Below are 21,333 nucleotides of genomic sequence, written 5' to 3'. Positions count from 1 at the left end.
GATGCAGCAGAACAAGATAAGCAAAAATATACAGGGTGGTTGGTAACTGGTGGTACAAGCGGAAAGGGGGTGATTCTAGGCGAAAAAAGAAGTCGAAAATATAGAATAAAAATTTTTCGTTCGAGGCTTTGTTTTCGAGAAAATCGACTTTGAATTTTGGCTCGGTACGCGTGCACTATATCGCGTCTCGTTATAACGGATCTCACTGTAGATCGTTGTCTCGATGGAAAAATTAAAAAAAAATTTTATTCTATATTCTCGACTTTTATAATTTAAAAAACACTAAATATCACAATTGCTTGAAATGAACGAGCTAGCGTGGATATGAATCGATAGAGACAAATATAAAAAGATGGGTCAATAAATAGGTCAGGAGAGAGCTAAATAGATTACGCAGAAAATAAGAACGCCATTTATCACGAAACTAAGTCTGTTTCTTGACAAAAACAGCGAGATCAATACAATACTAAATATATAATACACTAGTAAAATTACTATTTAAAGACTCCATTTATCAATGTATATATAGTAATATATATGTATATCTTAAATATAGTAATCTTCAGTCTAAAAATATAGTGATGGTAATAGGTCTATTACCGCCTGCCATATAGCTTTTAGTGTCAACTACAATTTACATTTTTACAGTTGCATCAATAATACTTGCATACTGCGACTTAATATGTAATCTAAAGTTACTTAAACTACTTAAGTCGTAACTTAAATTTTAATTTTCCGTACTTAATATTTTCTTTTGTATTACAGGCTGAGTCCGAAGTAGCCGCTCTGAATCGTCGTATCCAATTGTTGGAGGAGGACCTCGAGAGATCGGAGGAACGCCTCGCAACGGCCACTGCTAAATTGGCAGAGGCGTCGCAAGCTGCGGATGAGAGCGAACGGTAAAGGAACTGCACATTTTTATCTTCATGTTTTCCTGTAATGAACAGAGCACCGGACGACCACGTAAATCTTATAAATATCCGTCGACGAACAGATATTTATAATGGAGCCGTTCAGTATAGTGGCATTCATGTTTTACTCAATGGGTAGATAACAAACCCCTTCCCGTTTGATTGATCGATTCAATGAAAGTTCGATTCATACACTTTCTTCGCCTCCTCGCAAGGTTCATGTTAATAAAGTTGTCAGAGATTGTAGTTGTTTATTATTAGCAATTGTATATATATTAAAAAGGAAAATCGTATGATCGAGGTGTCGAGTTATTAAAGATGATAATTCTGATAGGCTTGTTGTCTGCCCTATGGGACGGTAGGAGATTAAGTTACAGATAATAATTTGAAGTAACTTATGCTCTTATTGAAGCCACGGCGAGGATATTGTAAAGAAAATTAATTCTACTTACTATAGTGGAGGTTATTGAATCATGCGAATGCTTTAATTATAAATTCTTTGAGATAATAAAAATCGATAAAATAGTACCTGTACGTTGCTCATAATAATTAGAAGATTATATCTGTGATAAATGAACTTTTATCAGAGTATAATACAATTTCAAAATTCTTGTCGTTGAATATATCAAGTCACAAGAAAATAATTAAACAGACGAATGCTAATGCATTTTTAGTAGATCTTTCGCCTTTACAATAACTTCAAACGTCGATATTAACCCTTCGATTACGAGCCATCCATTGATGGAACGAGATACAAATGATATTTTATATTGATATAAATAGAGAAAAAATTAAAATATTTAGTTTATTAAAAGAAATAATGATAACACACGGTGGGCATTATCGTCGAGCTTTTATAGCAACCCATAACAGTCAAAGGGTTAACATTTCCAAAATACAAGACGGTCGTTCGATGCTCCAAAAAGAATCAGAACTAACGCCGTACGTTCAACGAAATCGAGTGGGAAGAGCGAGTATCCTGAAACAAACTTACATATTTTCCCATTTATAAATAATCGCACAATGTTGCACTGTGATGTTTCGCGGTTAATACCGCAGCCAATATAGACCTAGTTATATTTATATGACAATCGAGCCTAAGCACAGACGCAATTACACAGAGCAAATTCAAGGCTGCTGGTGAACTAGTAATTACTGTGATTTTATGGAGCGTGCATTTTCATTATACATTTATTATGCGTAAAGTGCCTGCTTAATTATCGATAGATCCATTCCAGAAAGTGATGCAATTATTACGCGAGTATTAAATTCCATCGTCGTTTGATCAGCTAACGACGAAAAAAACGATAGAATCTTTTTCTGGCAAATGAACCTGACCAGTCGATTGGTTTAATCGAATCGATCACTCGCCCTTCCTCTTGATTTTCGATCGATATCCCGGCATTATTTACCGCTAGGACTAACTTTTCGACGTTGAAAGAACTCGCAGATAATTATTTTGTCAGAATTTTCCGCTCTCGATCGATTGAAATACCGATTCTTGTTTGCGTCGATAAGAATTATCAATTTATCAGAACCGTGACTTTGAACATCTAGAGCGAGAGTTACCTCTGTTCTGTATAGATTAATTTAGATCCAAAAACGGCTAGGAAATTTGCGGATAAACGATATCATTGGCGATTATAACGCTATTGACGATACTGGATGACATGTTTGAGGTTTGTTATCACGGAAAAAGAAATTGATAACTAGCCGACACATAATTCGCGATATTTTATCGTTGTTTCGTATGTATTCGATTAAGCTTTTTATGCTACTACATTATCTAAAAAAATGTTGCAGATTAGAAAGTCTCTTGTAAAGAGAACTTCAAGAAAGTTATTGAAGATTCTTCTTTATTAGAAATTTTACCGTTTTTATAAATTAAATTTCTCGAAACATGAAATCCATGATGAATATTTGATGAGTTAGACCGGCCATAATTATCGTTTTAAATCGTATAATGTTGTATAATATGATCATATAAAATAATCATTAGTGGAACATCAATATTTTTATCCAGAATTTAAAAAAGCGAATGTTAATTCACGCGCGATTCTATATGCTATAATAATCGAAGAATATTTTATTCATAACCGCGAGAATCCTGTTTTCGTGTGTCGATGATCTTTCTTTCAACGGCGATCAAACCGGTGCTAAAAATCGAATGATAATCGATCACTAGGATACGCAAGGCACTCGAAAACCGTACCAATATGGAAGATGACCGAGTATCCCTGTTGGAGCAACAGCTAGCACAGGCTAAACTGATCGCCGAGGAGGCGGATAAAAAATACGAGGAGGTGGGTCACGAACCAGCGAACGAAAAAACAATTTTTTCGCGACGATCTTACGGAAGCCAATCTGTATTCATCTTGACGAACCACTTTACCATTTTAGAAACAAATTTCTTTTCGACATATTTTATATCGATGAATTTTCTTATTCGATAAAAAATATCATTGTCTTCGCCACTATATTTTCAATTGATATTTTAAACTGCACTTTAGTATTGTGTTACAGTACAACATTTAATTCCCAAAAATTGAATAATATAATGTCGATAATTTGTAACTCACAAAGTTTCATTGACGTTAACTATATTTCGTAGATTGAACAATTTTGATACTGTTTTATCAGTAGGAACCTGCCACAATTAGTTGGCTTGAATATCCTTTTAAATTTTTACTCTAATTCGCATTAGTCAAGTCGCTTGATCTCAATTTATTGGAATTTAAGTAATCCGTCTAATCTGAACGAGCCTTAAACTTCGAAACATTTCTTATTTATATCGTGAATTAAGTAGATTATGGAAATATTATATCATCCTCTAAGAAGAAAAAAGTGGCGTAGAATTATATAGCTGGAGAGGATTCAGGTTTGTCAAGATCAAGTACCAATTTGCTCCCGCAGGTATATCTTTCCAAGAATTTTAGCAGATAGTTGGAGAGCAGTGCTGTGCCTGATCATCGTGGAACCTTCGTTACAACGAACGAGGCAACGACCGATAATTTAAAAACTTCTCCTTCCAGCGATCTTTTCTTTCTTAATGTATGTTAATCGCCGTTCTTTGTGATAATTATTAAAGAGCCCGCAAGATTCTCGAGAATCGCAGCTTGGCCGATGAAGAGCGTATGGACGCCCTCGAAAATCAGCTGAAGGAGGCCAGGTTCCTCGCTGAAGAAGCTGACAAGAAATACGATGAGGTTCGCGAGCCCACGACTGACAAGCGTGATGGCTGCAGTGACAATGATCATGATAAAAATAATGATGATGATGATGATGATGATGATGATGATGATGATGATGGTTCCTAGTTTATAGTCGAGATAATAGTGCCTAACCCCATAACTCTCTGTTTTCTCTCTGTGTGCTCGAAATTACCGTGGCTCGGTATAATACGAAAAAAAGAAACGAAAATCTACTCACATTTCGATCGATCGAAAGTAAACGCGTTAATATTATACTCGAGAATATTTCAATTGAATAATTCAAAGAATTTCGATTCTTCTTCAACCGATCGTCCGAATCGTTCGTGAAAGTTATTTCGAATAAAATCTCGTTTCTGGTAAAAATTCAAAAATATTTCTAACGAAACAGTGATTAAATGAAAAAAGAAAAAGAAAAAAGAAAGAAAGAATGGAAGGAGGAACGAAAGGTATTGATCGTCTGTGATTTCGTCGAGTGAGATAACGACTGATCGATCAACTGGTAAGAAGTGCAGTGTTTCAGTAAAATAATTCTTATTTTGGGAATATTTAAAAAAAAAGGAAAAAAATGATGGATAAGTGATACACGTATATGAATAATGTCAGTGTCACGTGTTTTGAGCGCGACTTAAATGTTAAAAACCGCTGTATATCTGTGATTTCCAAGTGTTTGTTGGAGCAAACAAAAGGGGCGGGGGGGAGAGAACAAGCAAACGATGTTTCAAGTGCCAATTTCGTAGAAAAAAAAAAAAGAAAAATAAAAGTCTACTTTGCATATAAAAATTATCACGCAAAATCGTTTTTCAACGTACATTCGGTGAATATCGTAAGTTCGCGTGTTCGGTTTGTCCAATCGGAAACTGGCTTCGTTAAAATATGGTTAACGCGTTCTGTGTTGTGATAAAAACGAGACTATGTGGCTCTCGGTCAGCTGCGCGATTAAAATGGTGCTGCTTTTGTCCAAAGACTCCCTCTTTTTGCTTTTCTGGAATTCGGAACGTAGCTCAGAAATATTGCAAACATCCATCTGTTATGGTAGGTTGTGTCACATGACGACGTCGAAGTTACAAAGATTACAAAATAATTACTTACTTTGATATTATAATATTACACAGTTCAAGAAACATAAAATTCATTTTATTCGATTCTTCCTTCTCAGCAGATGTAACTAGTATGCAGAAATTAGAAATTCAAAATAACGGGGCATCAGAATTAATTGGTTCGTGGTCGTTGCACATCTATAGAATTTGATATGCAATTTCTTTTCTAAATTCGATTATTTTCATATTACTCAACCGTGTTTTATACTTTGAATAAAATTGCGGCTCGATATATTCAAACGACTGTCTTGCAAAATAAAATTACGAAAAATTAATTCACCAAACTTTCCTGGCACGCTAGAGAACGTGAAATATTAGGGAAACGCTGTTCGATGAGCACAAACGAATCTTTGCTGCATCGAACGTACATCAACACACCCGGCAAACGATTAAAAAAAGAAAGTTCCATTACATCGTCAGATTCATCGAATATCTTGATTTATTGCTTGTTATTGCTCAAATGCACAGTGTCTTGCGCAAGTATTGATAAAAGTTTCACAGAAAACTACATTATTGATGACTCCTCTAGTGTTTGACAAAAATTGATTTAATCCTAAAACTCATCGTTGTAACTTCAACGCGTCTGTATCCTCTCCCAATAACAAAATCGAACTCATCATTTATTATCTTCTTAGAGCGTCATTGTATTAACAAACATCGAAACTAGACAAATTGTACAATGTTTCTTAATGTTTGCAGTGATACCGAATCAAATTTCCGAGATTCTATTAGAATCTCGATTTGCTTGTCTGTCTAACGATCTAACAGCATAACAGTTGTTGCAGAAAATCAACGGAAGCGAGCCTTAACCGAGTGTGATATTACTTTCTGTGTTTTAACCCTATGCAATAATCGCTTATCATTGAACCCTCTGTATCTTGGACTTGCGAACGTTACATAAACCTCCCGCCAAATGACAAATTTTGGTCAGTTACGTCATCCAGATAACGTAGGTTTTATTGGTTCTAAAAAAACATTCCGAAATTTTGCGAATTGTAATTCTTGCTCCAATATTTAGCTATTAGATATCTAATCCAATTCCACTTAATGATCATTTCATGTCATGAACGTATCATCTTGATCAACCTCGTTTTTAAACAGTTTTCATTGTCGTTTGATATGTAAAAACAATGTGGGAAAAATGTAGAGTTTTAATATTCAAAATGGTAAAAAATGCATATTCAAGCTCGAAAGTAAATATTAAAACATATGGAAGATATTTTGAATATGAAATATAAGAAAAATATTTTGACGTGGTGTTGATTAACAATGTATCAAATTTTGAAATTAATCTTTTATAAAATATGCGGCTTCTTATGTTTTCTTCTAAATTTCTATATTTTATATCGAGTACAAAATTATTGGCCAAAATGAAACATCTACAGACGATAATATATTGTTTTTTATTTTTATATTTCTGCATCGAGTAGAGAATTATTGATCGAAATGAAAGATCCACGGACGATGATTGTCACGTGGATAGGCAGTTGCACGAGGGGTTGCGTCACGTTCGCATAAAAGATGTTGGTTGCATGCATAGAACGAAAGGTCTACGTAGACAAACGAAAGGGACATTCCAGAGAGCTCGCTGTGAACAGCTTTATTCCGTGGTTTATGCTGGGGGACGACGTGAATTCTCTTTCGTTTTCCACGACGATCTCGTTGTTACTGCGTAGTATACGAGTATTTCTATCCATTCGTGCCAATCTCTAGGAACGAAGTGGAGAAAACGTCTTCTCTCGCTTCGTTTCTTATCTCCTCTTTACGAGATGCGTTCTACAGAATTGAAAGAGCTGTTCGTTAAAGATTATTCGAACGCGTACACTTATTCGACTCGTGTCGGTCCGAGCCACGAATACGGTATATCTGGAGTTTTATTTAAAATTCCAACCTCTCCGTGGCTCGTTGTCGCCAAGTTAAACGCGTTTAAATTATTCGTTCCTCGTCTAGCGAACGAAACAGTTCGAGCAGAAAAGCACGTTTCACGGTTAGTGTTTCACTGGTTCAATATTTGCGATTTCATCACGAGTGGGATTTTGCGCGGAGCAACGCGGAATACTATTAACCCCTTAACCAAGCGCGACGAGTTAGCTCGAATAAGTGGGCGAATATTTGTGAACGAATAATCAGATGATTAAGTGGTTCCGTCTTCTGGCTCTTTCCGACCCGTTCCACTTGGTCAAGAATACGCGATCTGCATCTTGTTTTGCAAAGAAGCGTCTAGGAAATGTATCGAATTGTTGGAAATGTTGAAAACAAGGACATCTTGGTGGTGATGGGACGACAATGGAAATTTTTGAATTAGAATTACTTTTTCTCGATTGAGTGGAAAGTGAAGGATAGAGGTGTTGGAGAGATTTGGAAGTTTGGTAGCTTTTTTTAAATGGAGGTAAAGGAAATTTCATTTTATAGTATCTTGTAGCTTGGAAGATATAAATACGTCCATGTATTAATATTTTTTTTACTTTTAGTTTACTTGCTTGTCTTATCTCTGCATCATTATACTGCCACCGAGCAATTTAGTGATTACCAGATTTTAGATATAAGAAACTGTAATCAGTTGACATGGTTCTCCTTGAAAGAAAATAAGATTCTATTAGAATGTTTTTGGAAAAATTAGTGTTGCTTTCTATTCGAAAAGCAACATAGTTACATGTACAATTTATTTCTATTACACCATTCTCACTATAATTATCTACCGAGCTGTTCAAGTACTATAACACACTATCACTAATTCTTTAATGATAGTAATTGCAATAGAACGAATAAAAGAGGCATTTTTATAGAAAATTCTCTACAAGGATTCCGCAATATCGCATAGAAAATGTTTTTGGAAAAATTAGTATTGCTTTCTATTCGAAAAGCAACATAGTTACATGTACAATTTATTTCTATTACACCATTTTCACTATAATTATCTACCGAGCTGTTCAAGTATTATAACACACTATCACTAATTCTTTAATGATAGTAATTGCAATAGAGCGAATAAAATAGGCATTTTTATAAAAAAATTCTCTACAAGGATTCCGCAATATCGCATAGAAAATGTTTTTGGAAAAATTAGTATTGCTTTCCATTCGAAAAGCAACATAGTTACATGTACAATTTATTTCTATTACACCATTTTCACTATAATTATCTACCGAGCTGTTCAAGTATTATAACACACTATCACTAATTCTTTAATGATAGTAATTGTAATAGAGCGAATAAAATAGGCATTTTTATAAAAAAATTCTCTACAAGGATTCCGCAATATCGCATAGAAAATGTTTTTGAAAAAATTAGTGTTGCTTTCTATTGGAAAAGCAACATAGTTACATGTACAATTTATTTCTATTACACCATTCTCACTATAATTATCTACCGAACTGTTCAAGTATTATAACACACTATCACTAATTCTTTAATGATAGTAATTGCAATAGAACGAATAAAAGAGGCATTTTTATAGAAAATTCTCTACAAGGATTCCGCAATATCGCATAGAAAATGTTTTTGGAAAAATTAGTATTGCTTTCCATTGGAAAAGCAACATAGTTACATGTACAATTTATTAATATTACACCATTCTCACTATAATTATCTACCGAGCTGTTCAAGTACTATAACACACTATCACTAATTCTTTAATGATAGTAATTGCAGTAGAGCGAATAAAAGAGGCATTTTTATAGAAAATTCTCTACAAGGATTCCGCAATATCGCATAGAAAATGTTTTTGGAAAAATTAGTATTGCTTTCCATTGGAAAAGCAACATAGTTACATGTACAATTTATTTCTATTACACCATTCTGACTATAATTATCTACCGAACTGTTCAAGTATTATAACACACTATTACTAATTCTTTAATGATAGTAATTGCAGTAGAGCGAATAAAAGAGGCATTTTTATAAAAAAATTCTCTACAAGGATTCCGCAATATCGCATAGAAAATGTTTTTGGAAAAATTAGTGTTGCTTTCTATTGGAAAAGCAACATAGTTACATGTACAATTTATTTCTATTACACCATTTTCACTATAATTATCTACCGAGCTGTTCAAGTATTATAACACACTATCACTAATTCTTTAATGATAGTAATTGCAGTAGAGCGAATAAAATAGGCATTTTTATAAAAAATTCTCTACAAGGATTCCGCAAATATCGCATAGAAAATCTGATACAAAATGCACGCCAAGAAGCTACCATCACTTCCCCTCCACATCTAACAACTTCAAACAAAATTTTCGTACTCCAATAAATCTCTGAAAGCAGTCAGTTAACACTAATCACCGACTCGTTACAACCAAACGCTGTTCCACGTTTCCGACGAGCCATTTACTTTAGAAATTCGCCACGTTCAAGGTAGAGTTAGAAAAACGAATGGAGGGGACACTAGACTGAGTGGAGTCGATGGAAGCAACCAGACGCAAAAGGAGTTTCAGTCTCTTTCAGTTCGTAGAGCGACATCGAGTCGGTCAGAATCACGGTGATCTCGATGATGGGGCGATAATGGCGGCAAGATCGAGGCGCGAGAGCGTCGATCTTGGCCCAGATGCCTGGTCGAGACACGAGACAGGGACCGGCGAAACGGAAAGAGAAAAAGAGCGAGCTAAGGAACTGCTGGAGAGAGACAAAAACGGAACATAAAGAGAAACCGTGTGTATGTGTCGTTTATACAGGTCGCCCGTAAATTGGCCATGGTTGAGGCCGATCTAGAACGTGCTGAGGAACGTGCCGAGGCCGGAGAGTCGTAAGCATCCGTTTCTCAAAAAATCAAAACACTCACACCCACCATATTTTTCTTTTCTTGCCATTAACAATGCCTCTTTTCGAATTTCAAGCGTGCGCCAAAAACCGCCAGTTTCTTATACCCCATTTTTCCCCCCTGTTTTTCGCTACACTTTCTCATGTGTGCATGTCCACGAGGATGTACACCTGCCACATATGTATACGTACACACAGAGGCACGATTAAAGACGTTTGATGACACGTGATCACGTGTGCAACTGTCTTAACACAGATGTTTCCTAATGTGTTCGTTTGATTGGTTTTCTTTTTGAGTTTTCTCCCAATGAAAATTCATATAGTTGTTGGTTCGGAACCAAACAGGTTCCGTGCAGTTGCGATCGATCACGATTTGTGTCGCGGATCGATCGTGTATATCGATTGAATCGTGTTGCTTTTAAAAGAGAAATCTGAGTCTGTAGATTCACTTTTATGTGAGGAGGGAGAGAACTTGCGTAAGAAAAATTGCAATTGCAAAACAATATTTACAATGTGTAGTGTAATAGCGATTGTGACTGAGATTCCTCTTCAAATTCTTGTATCCAAGAAAATCGGAATCAAAAAGTACTTAATACGACAAGGCAACTTGTGTATTTCTTTTTCTATATTTTATATTTTATAAAATACTTTGTTTTAATACTGTAATTCCTGAATGCACTATATATTTTATGAAATTCGTTTTGATTCCATTTTTTTTTTTTTTTTTGGATAAAAATATATTTCTATAAGAGCGTTTCACTAAGATTCGAGTCACAAATCGAGCAGCAGACCGGTGAAGCAATGGGAAACAAGGAGAAGCAGACTGGAAGCTGACTGTCCGCATGCATTTGCGATATAACTTTTGTTTTCTGTATTTTACTGGAATTTTTTTTCTTTTTGTTTCTGTTCATATTTTTTTTATTATCCTTGCTTTTTCGCATGACAAGTGTGGCTGTTGATCACAGGTTGCCAGAAAACTAGTCATGATGGAGCAGGATCTTGAGCGCGCCGAGGAAAAGGCAGAACTTTCGGAAGGGTAGGTGGTTCAGTTTGTGCATGTGCCACTGTTCTCTACATTCTTTTTAATTTTTCAACGTTCATGAACAATTTCCTTCCGCTTGTCTGACAAGAACGAACGCTGGTCGATGACAAATCAGTATAAAATTATAGTCGGTGATATTATTGAAAAAAGTATTTCTATATAATACTGTTGCAAAAAAGTTGCATATAAATTTTGAAACACCCTGTATAATATGTTTGATACTCAATCTTTAAAATCGAGTATCTTAAATTCCTTTTATGAAAAAATTGTAAGAAGATATCACATTTTGACTAAAAATTAAATGAAAAAATTACTGAAAAAATCACCCTGTATAATATTTTTGATACTTAATATTTAAAATCAGGTATCTTAAATTCCTTTCATGAAAAAATTTTAAGAAGATCATATTTTGAATAAAAATTAAATGAAAAAATTACTGAAAAAAACACCCTGTATAATATTTTTGATACTTAATATTTAAAATCGGGTATCTTAAATTCCTTTCATGAAAAAATTGTAAAAAGATATCATATTTTAAATAAAAATTAAATGAAAAAATTACTGAAGAAATCACCCTGTATAATATTTTTGATACTTAATATTTAAAATCGGGTATCTTAAATTCCTTTCATGAAAAAATTTTAAGAAGATCATATTTTGAATAAAAATTAAATAAAAAATTACTGAAAAAAACACCCTGTATAATATTTTTGATACTTAATATTTAAAATCGGGTATCTTAAATTCCTTTCATGAAAAAATTGTAAAAAGATATCATATTTTAAATAAAAATTAAATGAAAAAATTACTGAAAAAAACACCCTGTATAATATTTTTGATACTCAATCTTTAAAATCGAGTATCTTAAATTCCTTTCATGAAAAAATTGTAAGAAGATATCATATTTTGAATAAAAATTAAATGAAAAAATTACTGAAAAGAAATTTAAAAATTAAATGAAATTAAAAAATTACTTGCTTAAGAAAATATTCTGAATTCTCTGTTGAAAACAATTCAGTCATCCTCAAAATTAAAACACAAAGACCAGCGACCAGTTCTCTTCCGCATACTTAAAGAAACACACTCACAGGTAGGAATTCGTATTTACGACCTGGATTTGTTGTAAATGATTTTTTCATTTTACAGGAAGATCGTCGAGCTTGAAGAAGAGCTGCGCGTAGTTGGCAACAACCTGAAATCCCTCGAGGTTTCCGAAGAGAAGGTAAGTACTATTGACAACAAATATATATATATATATATTTATATATATAATCTCGAATATACATACATATACAATCTGTTTCACTTTCTCTTTCTTTCAAATTCACTGCACGTTCGCGCCGCGACCAATTTGTGTCAATTCTACGTCTTATAAACGTTTCTCATATACAAATGAAACATTTTCTATATCTTTGCATACCTTGTAAATTTATATAAATTTGTATACCTTTAAAGTATACAAAATTAATATTACATTATACAAAATTAAAATTAAAATTAGTATTATAATTAAAGTATAGAAAATAAAATTACTATCTTTTCTGTGAATACATAAATATCCGACAGTCTAATTATAAATATTGATAGATTTATTTATATAGTAGGCTTCTTCTCTTTTTCATTTTCGGAGCGATTTCACCTCTGAAAATAATAGAAGAAATAATTTTCATGCCATAAAATATCACTATAGCGATATCAGAGGAGAACAAAGAGTTCAGTTTATTAATAATCCAATTATAATCGAAAGAGCAGATTTCAACGATTTGCCTCATAACGACGCGTTCATTTAACACTCGGGTTCTCGTTTTCCTTCGCGCGCATCAAAACCCTGGCTTCTCGAGGGACATACACACTGCGAAAGTTATCACGGGACAAAAGAATCGCTGTAAGAAAAACGGTAACACCATGTAAGAGAAATATCGCAAGATTTTCCACGGTAACGTGAAATGAATACACAGGTTCGCAGAGGTTTTAATGCACCGCGTTCGTCCACAAAACGTGTATGATAAACGCGATAGAAAATAACGCGAGAGATAAAAAAAATCGAACAGGCGGCATAGAATTAAAAAAGGAAAAAAGAGAAGACGCGTGGATGGATCGAGAAAAGTAAATTTCCATATTAAGATGCATAATGTTCACGTTACTGTACCATAGGCCAACCAGCGTGAAGAGGAGTACAAGAACCAAATTAAGACTCTTACCTCTCGCCTGAAGGAGGTACAAATCATTTTAGAGAGTGTTTTGCATCTGATTCTTGTTTTTTTTTTTTTAGCAGAGTGTGATTTGTCGTCGCGAGTTTTCCGCCGTTTCTACTAAAACATTAACTCGTTCACCCTTTTCTCTCTCCTCATTTACGCTACTTTCTTTCTATAACCTTAGCCGTCATTTTTCATCTTTCTTCTTCTCGTTTTGTTTTACTTCACACATTTTTTTTCTCTCTCTCTCTTTTAGTTTTGTAAAGCTAACTTGAGATCGTTTTTTTTTCTCTTTTTGTTTGCGCTTGTCTAAAAATAGGCGACGCAAAGAGAGGAGACTTTCGTGGGCCAGGTGAAGATTCTGGATAGTCAATTAAAAGAGGTAAGTGCGAATCGAAACGAAAGTGGAATCCTTCATTGCAGAATTTGAAATATTATCATTTTTTGTAAAAAAAAAAAAAGAAATTTTTAGAGACTCTTATATCTATTATTTTGGTTTCGTTGTACAAGCACTAGAATTAGCTGAATTAGCAGAATTTTATTTAGGTTTGTACATACTGTAGTATCCTGTTGCTTCTTTCCATTAGATGCTCGTTCTTTTTGTACACATTCCCCTTTTATTTTGCACACCTTTCATTAATCCAGTTCAGGTACTGATATCTCACATATTACGCATAAGTACAAGCGAAAAGAACAACCATAAAAGATGTATATCGATTGCTCAATTCCTGATAAGCAACGAATGAGGTACGAATGTTTGGATGTTGAGTCATCAGTAAAAAAAAAATAGAATTTTTTTAATTAACAAAAAACAATGTGTGCATTTAACTAACAGTTTTTCGTTATATTGTTTTCATTGGAAGTAAAAATAAAGCATGGAGTGCAATTGTACTAATAAGAAAATATGGTAGAAAAAAGAAATCCGTCGATTTTAAAAGGATATTTTACTTTAATAATATTTCATGTATATTGATATTGTATAATGTAATGTATAATGATATTGGTAAATATCGATATTTAATTATTAATTATTATACTCGATATAATTTAATTATTATACTCGACATTGCATTTTAGTTTGACGAATTTAAATGGGTGCATAATATACGTATGTGTAATACTCTGTAAATTATTAGCATTGACGCATGCATAGAATTTAGTTTCCTATGTAAAAATTTTAAAATCGACGACAAATCACATGAATGTGACAAAGTACAAATACTGATCTATTCTTCTCGTTTCTGTAGGCTGAAGCTCGTGCCGAGTTCGCAGAAAGATCCGTGCAGAAATTGCAGAAGGAGGTCGACAGGCTCGAAGGTGCGTATCTCGTCCAACCATTTTTCATTTCCGTTTCTCTCGTGTCATCGTTCGAAATTTTCGTTTTCGAGACATTTTACTTTCTCGAACGGTCATTACGAACCTTCTTTCCAACTCTACTACGAATAGCAACCATTTTGTTGTTTCTTTGGTACTTTAGTCTAATTTAGCATTAGAAATTATGTTCTTAGTTAGAGTAAGAAAGAGAGAGAGAACTACGAATCGAACGTTAAAAACAAGTCGAAGGGAGCAGAATATGAACAGTAAGATTGCATTCAGTTACAGTTGCGATAACCTGTTAGGGATCTATTAACGAAACCATAACATCGCTTCTTTCCAAATTCACCAAGCTCCTCGAGTTTGTTTGAGTGCATCCAATGATTAATAGAACCGCAGACGACAGTCAGTTGGAGTACTAGATTTATGGAAAAATTCCACTTTCTTATGTTCAACGATTTAAAATCTGATTATAAATTACTCCACGTTTTCTTTCCTACAAATTATTTTTACGATTTTTACTATTGAATAACGAATAACTTATGTAATATTATGTAATGATCCATTAAGAATATATACACTGTTGGTCATAAAGATTAGGACACCCATTTACATTTATTGGTCACTTTATTTAATCTTTCACGATACAAGATACGATATGATGCGAATGAAATAACAGATTTATAATAAAATAAATAACGAATGAAGTAAAATAGTGGAAGAATAATAAAATCGCTAAAAGCCAGTGAAAAGAATTCAGTTTCTTTTTACGTATCTCCACGTGTCCTAATACGTGTATCTGATAGTGTATTTTTATTTTTTTACTACTTTTTTCTTCATTCGCTTCTTCTTCCATCTACGAAACAATCATGCCTGTCGTTTGCTGTACAACCTATTTCACGTATTTGCCGATTTTAATGCTAACTGCGACGACGACTTAAAACCCAAAAAAAGCGATGACATAATCGTCATATGTCGCGTCGTCTCGTGTGACGTGTGTACATAGTTGCTCGATGATTACGACGTGTTTCATTCCTCTAACCACTGCAACCCCCGAGAGGGCATATCCGCGATCAATGAGAAAGTTGTGCGCGCTCGTCTGTGCCTTCTATGTGCGTGTGCAACCTCCCTCTAACCGGTGATCTTTACAGACGACCTTGCCGCCGAGAGAGAGAAAAACAAATTGCTCCAGGAAGAGATGGAGGCCACCCTGCATGACATCCAGAACATGTAGATCGTGTCTCGCGGCTGACAGAAACATGAGAGAAAAAAAAGTCGAGAAAAGATTTATATAAATAACAAAAACGTTGAGAATTTAAAAAGCATACGCAGATACTAGGGTACGATTCCTTCGGGATTAAAGGAACAAAACAGAGATAAAAGGAATGAAAAGTAAATACTGTAAACAGAATTCGAAAGGGGTGAGGGTCGCAGAACGAACGAACGAACGAACATCGAAAGCTTTTTTGAGTTCGACGATATTTATCGAAATATCGTTGAGAAACAAAAAATACACGCTGTGCGACACGAGTGCTTTCGTAAACGTTTCGCAAAACGTTGAAAAACTTTTTTTTTTTCTTTTCTTCCTTCCTTTTCTCTTTTTCGTCGGAAAGAGAGGATATACTTTATACTTTGTATACTTCTGCTGCGCACGCTTTTCACTCGAACTATCGTTTCTTCATCCTTTTCGTAGGAAAGGATAGAACGACGGTTCGAGTAAAATGTATAATGTATAAAAAAAGAAAGGTAGGGTGTGCGGTTTGTCAAAGGGGCTCGAAGATGAAAACTCCCTTTGTCTTCTGTGTTTCTTTTCTTCTTTTTCTTTGAAATTTTGTCGTTTGTTGTCCAAAACATATCTTTCACGACTATCATTTTTTTTTCTTTTCTTCTCTGGTAATGCTTGCTTTTAATTGGATTGTCGATCAGTATGATTAATTTCAATACCATTGAGTGTCTTTTAATTCCTTACGAGGCGAGTACTGTAAAAGAGAATCGTGAGCGAAGACATAGGAAACAGAGTAAAAAGGGCAACCGATCAAAGCGTGTACGTCAAGGAAGAATTTTCTATCGAGTTTGTCAAGTATTTTCCACCTGTTACGTCCTATCACGTATCGTGGCTTCCGAACGTTCGCGAGATTTATACCATTCTACTTTTTAAATTAATCTATTTTGCTGAAAATTCTACTCTTCTGTATTTTGATTATTATCTTTGTGTACGTGAGATAGTTATACAGCTTTTATATAAACAGTATTAAATTGAATAATTAATGGCTTAGACTCCTCAATTTGTTAATTAATGCACATTTCAATGACAATCATAAAAAGTTCCAATAAACATATTGGGACCACCTTAACAAAAATATTTGACAAACTCCACCACATAAGTAAATTTTTCCTCGACGTAGGACTACTGTATGAATTGGCAGCAAAGGGGCGAACATGACCATTGTTCGTTGCTTTTCGTCGTTAACGTTTTATAATTCCTTGGGGCTCAGCATGAAAAAGGAACGTCCTTGGCCTTCTTCCACTGCTCGTTCGTTCACTGATGATAAATCTTAAATGCTTCTAAAAGACGCTCACTGCCAGCTAAGTGATACCTTCGAGGAACAAATCCAATATTAAGCTCGTATTTGCGCGTGGTCCAGCCAAAAAGATACTAGTATTAATCTCACTGGTTAAAGCTTAGACTTTAGCGAGGTGTATACGTCAGGAATAAGAGATATATAGAAAGAAACCGCAATATATGTTAAAAGTTTTTGTATATTTGTAGTTTAAATCGTATATTAATATACATGTATGATAATACAGGTCACTTCAGAATATATAGTCCAGTTCAAAGAGAAGGAGATTATTTATATATAATTATGCATGAAACGTGGAAAGGAAGTCTGTTGAAAATTTTTGAAGGACTTTTATTCTATGCTTTTTATTTGACTCTTTGTGATTCTGTGTTGAATTGTATTTTACATAATGTTGAAAAGTAAATAAGAAATATGTTAAATTAAATAATTTGAAAATATTTCGGTTTTAATTTATATTGTTATTTGTATCATTATTCAATGTTGAAGTTTTAACTTTAAATTTAATAGGCAAATTTGTATTTTTATTTGATAGAAATATGTCAACATGGATAGATATAAAAATGCATTCCAATTTTCTGCATTTTTTAAAAGCATATTAACTATAAACTATTTGATATTAAATGTCAAAAGCTATTTGAACCGCAGAGTGAATTTTTCAAACAGAATCTCCTTCTCTAATTTTCTACTACGTGTTCCCCAAGTACTCAATGTTTAATCACATAAAGATTATTCGACAAAATGTGATCTTGGAAACATCCTCACAGAAAAGGGTGAACTTGCAATCGCCATTAACGCAGCAATCATTAGAAATAGAAAGGTGAACGAGCAAAGTACGTTCGCAAAAATCGCGTGTCCTTCTAGTTCACGCTGAGCCACTCGACGTTTACCGATCGTGCCTGGATTAATCCTTTATTGTAATCATTCTCTGGCCAATAGAAAACGAAAAAGGAGAAGGAAAAAAGAGGAAAAGAAAGAATGAGAGAATTTCCATTTCATGGCGCGTAACTTCATCTTATGCGATTGTTCATCGCCGCAGTTAATCGATATCGTTAATTAATATCCACATCCGTATTAAGATCACCTAATTCGAAGGTGTGTCATAGTTAATTCCACGTGAAACATTCCTCCCTCTTTATCATCGTGAAGAAGAAACTGCCTGACCATCTTTTACGTATCTAATCCCCTGGGTGATTCTCGTTCATTGTAGCTTGTCGGATGTCGTGTCGAGATGAATTTAGAAAGTTTTCTCAACTTTGTAAAAGTATGAAGTATTAGGTAATCCCGTAAGTAATGCAGTTTCTTGAAAGTTGCATTTAAACTTAAGGATATGAATTGTCACTTGTCACGCTAAAAATGTGATAAACGAGGAATAGAAAATTCAATGGAAAGATGGCTAATAATTGAAAACGTTGCAGCAATAAGGAACTCTACCTCCTAATAGAGTTATGTAAACCAATAAAAATCAGCTCAAAATTAAATCACTGTAAACTTTTGAATAAACTGTTTCATCGGTGAATATACAAAGTTCTTCTATCGTAAGAAATAAGAAGAATATATCGGTAATTAATTGTTATGAACAAATAATAATTATTACTTTTCACTTGAAACAAAGATGCCGCATTTACTTACGGAATGACCATTTCGAAGAATAGTTTGTGCAATAATGTTTTAGATCTGTTGTATAAATCGATGAATACGTTAGTATGCTAACTAAATCTTTTTAGATACAATACAATGTACATTTGGGTTTTTCAAAATCTCGGGAAGACATCCGAAGAAATTAATGCGCGTCCAGCGATCGAAAACGTCACGAGTTATTCTATAGAGAGAGAACGATAGTGAAAAAGAGAGAGAGTGCGTGTGAGAAAGAGTAAGAGAGATCATGCTCTTGCTCTCTAATTATGAAAATCGAAGAAAGCACAATAACGACGATTCCACGCGTCCTACCGTTAACGATAACGACATTTCTTTGTTATTCCCGTATTTTTTTTTCTTTTTTTCGAGAAAATGCCAATAGAGTGAAAGAGCATGAGAGGGAGAGAAAGGTGGAATGAATGAGAAAGTGAGAATGAGTGCGACAGAGAAAATGCATAAAAAAGAAAACGCAAATACTTGAGTTCACACTTGAGAGTTTTAGTTTATTAATTTACTTAATATTAATAAAAAAAAACGAATGAAACGATAATAACACTAATATCATTGTAATGATTATTATATATATTGCTATTATTATAAAACTGTTTGTAATATATATTTTAATTTTGAAAAAACAGCGTGTCGTTTGTTTTTGTGCGTCTCTGTATGAGTGTTGATATTTTTTTTTTTTTTTTTTTCTTTAATCTGATCTCCAACAAAGCGTTAATTCCCGATTTCTTAACAAAAATAAACAAATCTACTGACCATCAACTGTGTGTACAACGCGATATAACACACGACGCTGCCCGTTGTGTTAGCTGTGCGTAGTTGTTGCATGCCACAATACACAAAGGAGAACCAAAATGTGTCCATGGTACGTATCGAAAAAAATCGTGGTGAGTAAACTCGCTTGTTATTTTATTTGCTAGTCTTCGAATTTTTCAACTACAATCCCGTTGTCCAGCATGGCCCATCCCTTTCCTATGATAATCGTCAAACTTTCGACTGTTTATTCGGAGGACATCTCCGATCATAGTAAGTGTATTCGTAGTTTCTACAGACATATGTGTACATAGTATAAAGGTCTTTCTCGAGTCGAAGTCATGATGATTCAGAGAAACATAATATGTAGTGATGTAACCACTGCTTTTCTCTGGACCGTCGAAGTTCTCTTAAATGAAGACCGCGGCCTTGAGGAAAGATTTTTATGACGCCATATTTGTTTCCTTCGAATCGATGCCATCTTAATTAGGCTCTCGTATTTTTACGAATATATAGAATATAGAATACTTGATCTTTTTTTTCAATAGTTTTTAACAATTTCGTACTCCCTTAGAAAAAATGTAGAATTATAGAAAATAGCCTCTCTCAATGTCACTTAAGGAACATGTATAGTATAGATTCTGCGTTTCCAACCTATGAGTCGCGATCCCGAAAGATTGTAAAGTGTTTGCTGGCGAGTCACTAGTCAATTTCAATTGAACATTTTTGGCACTTATTTACTTCAGTTATATTAAATAACGCTGTTATATATTAGATAGAATTGTAAAGCAAAATTAAAATAGAAATTGACTTTAGCTACAAAAAAATTTTTTAGCGTTTATTTATCATTGTAATCTTCTTTATTTATATATATATATAGAGAGAGAGAGTGGAGAAGTCGTAAATTATTTGTCTATTACAAAGAGGATCGCGATTCGATAAAGATTAGGAAACACTGATACAACTAAGAATCATCTTTCTTTATTCCTCAAATTTTCAAATCATATATTCATATTTCATACACGACGCGTTACATCAGCATCATAAACTATAATTCAAACTCCATGGTCTACAAGCAGCTGTCAGAGATACACGAGTCTCATTCATCTTTACTAAAACGTCCAAGGAAGAACAGATTGAATCTGCTCCAAAGCCCACTTCCTGTCCAACCAACGCTTCATAGCTCTTTAACGATTCTCAGCAGCTTAGCACTACCTTCTTAGAGCTTAGATCTGCTCGGACACTTGCGACACTGTCGAGTAGATATCGAAGAGTTTGCACATTTTCTTCGAAATAACATTGCGAATGCTTGCAGATGAAATGGTGGCTGAGAAGGAGAAATACAAGGAAATCGGAGACGGCTTGGATCAGGCATTCATGGAACTCTACGGCGTCTAACGTGCCACTAACCAACCTCTTTAACGCTTCGACCAAACAAATAAAAAAAAATATATATATATATTCATATATATACCACCAAAATTTCAAACTTTCTCACAATCTCGCTTGCTCTTAACACGTACTCCGTAAGTTACTTCTCGAGCTTAACCTGCTTAACTAACGACTTCGAGGCTCTAATTTGCCACAAGACAGCATTTTTCCATGAAAGTGAAATACCGATATCGTCCCTTGCTGAACCGAGACAATGGAGATATCCGTAGAGACATCGTCATGAATATCATTTTTTCACCTTAACTCTTTGCTTTTTTCCACAATTATCGAATCTTTTATTGTTTCTTTATTGCGTCGATAAATATAGAAGAAGATTTTTGTCAAATTATTTTTGCATCGTACAATTAAAATAAAGCTTGGAACGTTTGATAAA

At 34.1% G+C, this 21,333-nt stretch overlaps 1 protein-coding gene across 22 annotated transcripts in view; it reads left to right on the top strand.

Annotated features, from left to right (window-relative positions):
* Tm1 (tropomyosin 1) overlaps positions 1–21,333 on the top strand; it is a 42,447-nt gene that overhangs the window by 15,550 nt on the left and 5,564 nt on the right. For 9 of the 22 annotated variants that reach the window (XM_033347839.2, XM_033347828.2, XM_033347833.2 and 6 more), the window contains 6 exons: positions 766–899; positions 4,000–4,117; positions 9,894–9,964; positions 12,167–12,242; positions 13,175–13,237; positions 14,463–14,532. In XM_033347839.2, coding sequence (XP_033203730.1) covers positions 766–899; positions 4,000–4,117; positions 9,894–9,964; positions 12,167–12,242; positions 13,175–13,237; positions 14,463–14,532 — 532 coding nt within the window. Of the gene's footprint in view, positions 1–765; positions 900–3,096; positions 3,215–3,999; positions 4,118–9,893; positions 9,965–10,943; positions 11,015–12,166; positions 12,243–13,174; positions 13,238–13,534; positions 13,598–14,462; positions 14,533–15,680; positions 19,306–21,333 lie in introns of those variants that run through there. The other 13 variants (XM_033347830.2, XM_076619949.1, XM_033347823.2 and 10 more) reach the window with 7 other exon arrangements.

Source organism: Bombus vancouverensis, chromosome 7, assembly GCF_051014615.1.
Source record: "Bombus vancouverensis nearcticus chromosome 7, iyBomVanc1_principal, whole genome shotgun sequence".
Taxonomy (NCBI): Eukaryota; Metazoa; Arthropoda; class Insecta; order Hymenoptera; family Apidae; genus Bombus; species Bombus vancouverensis.
Note: the sequence above shows the minus strand (reverse complement) of the source record. Positions and strands in the feature narration are given on the sequence as shown.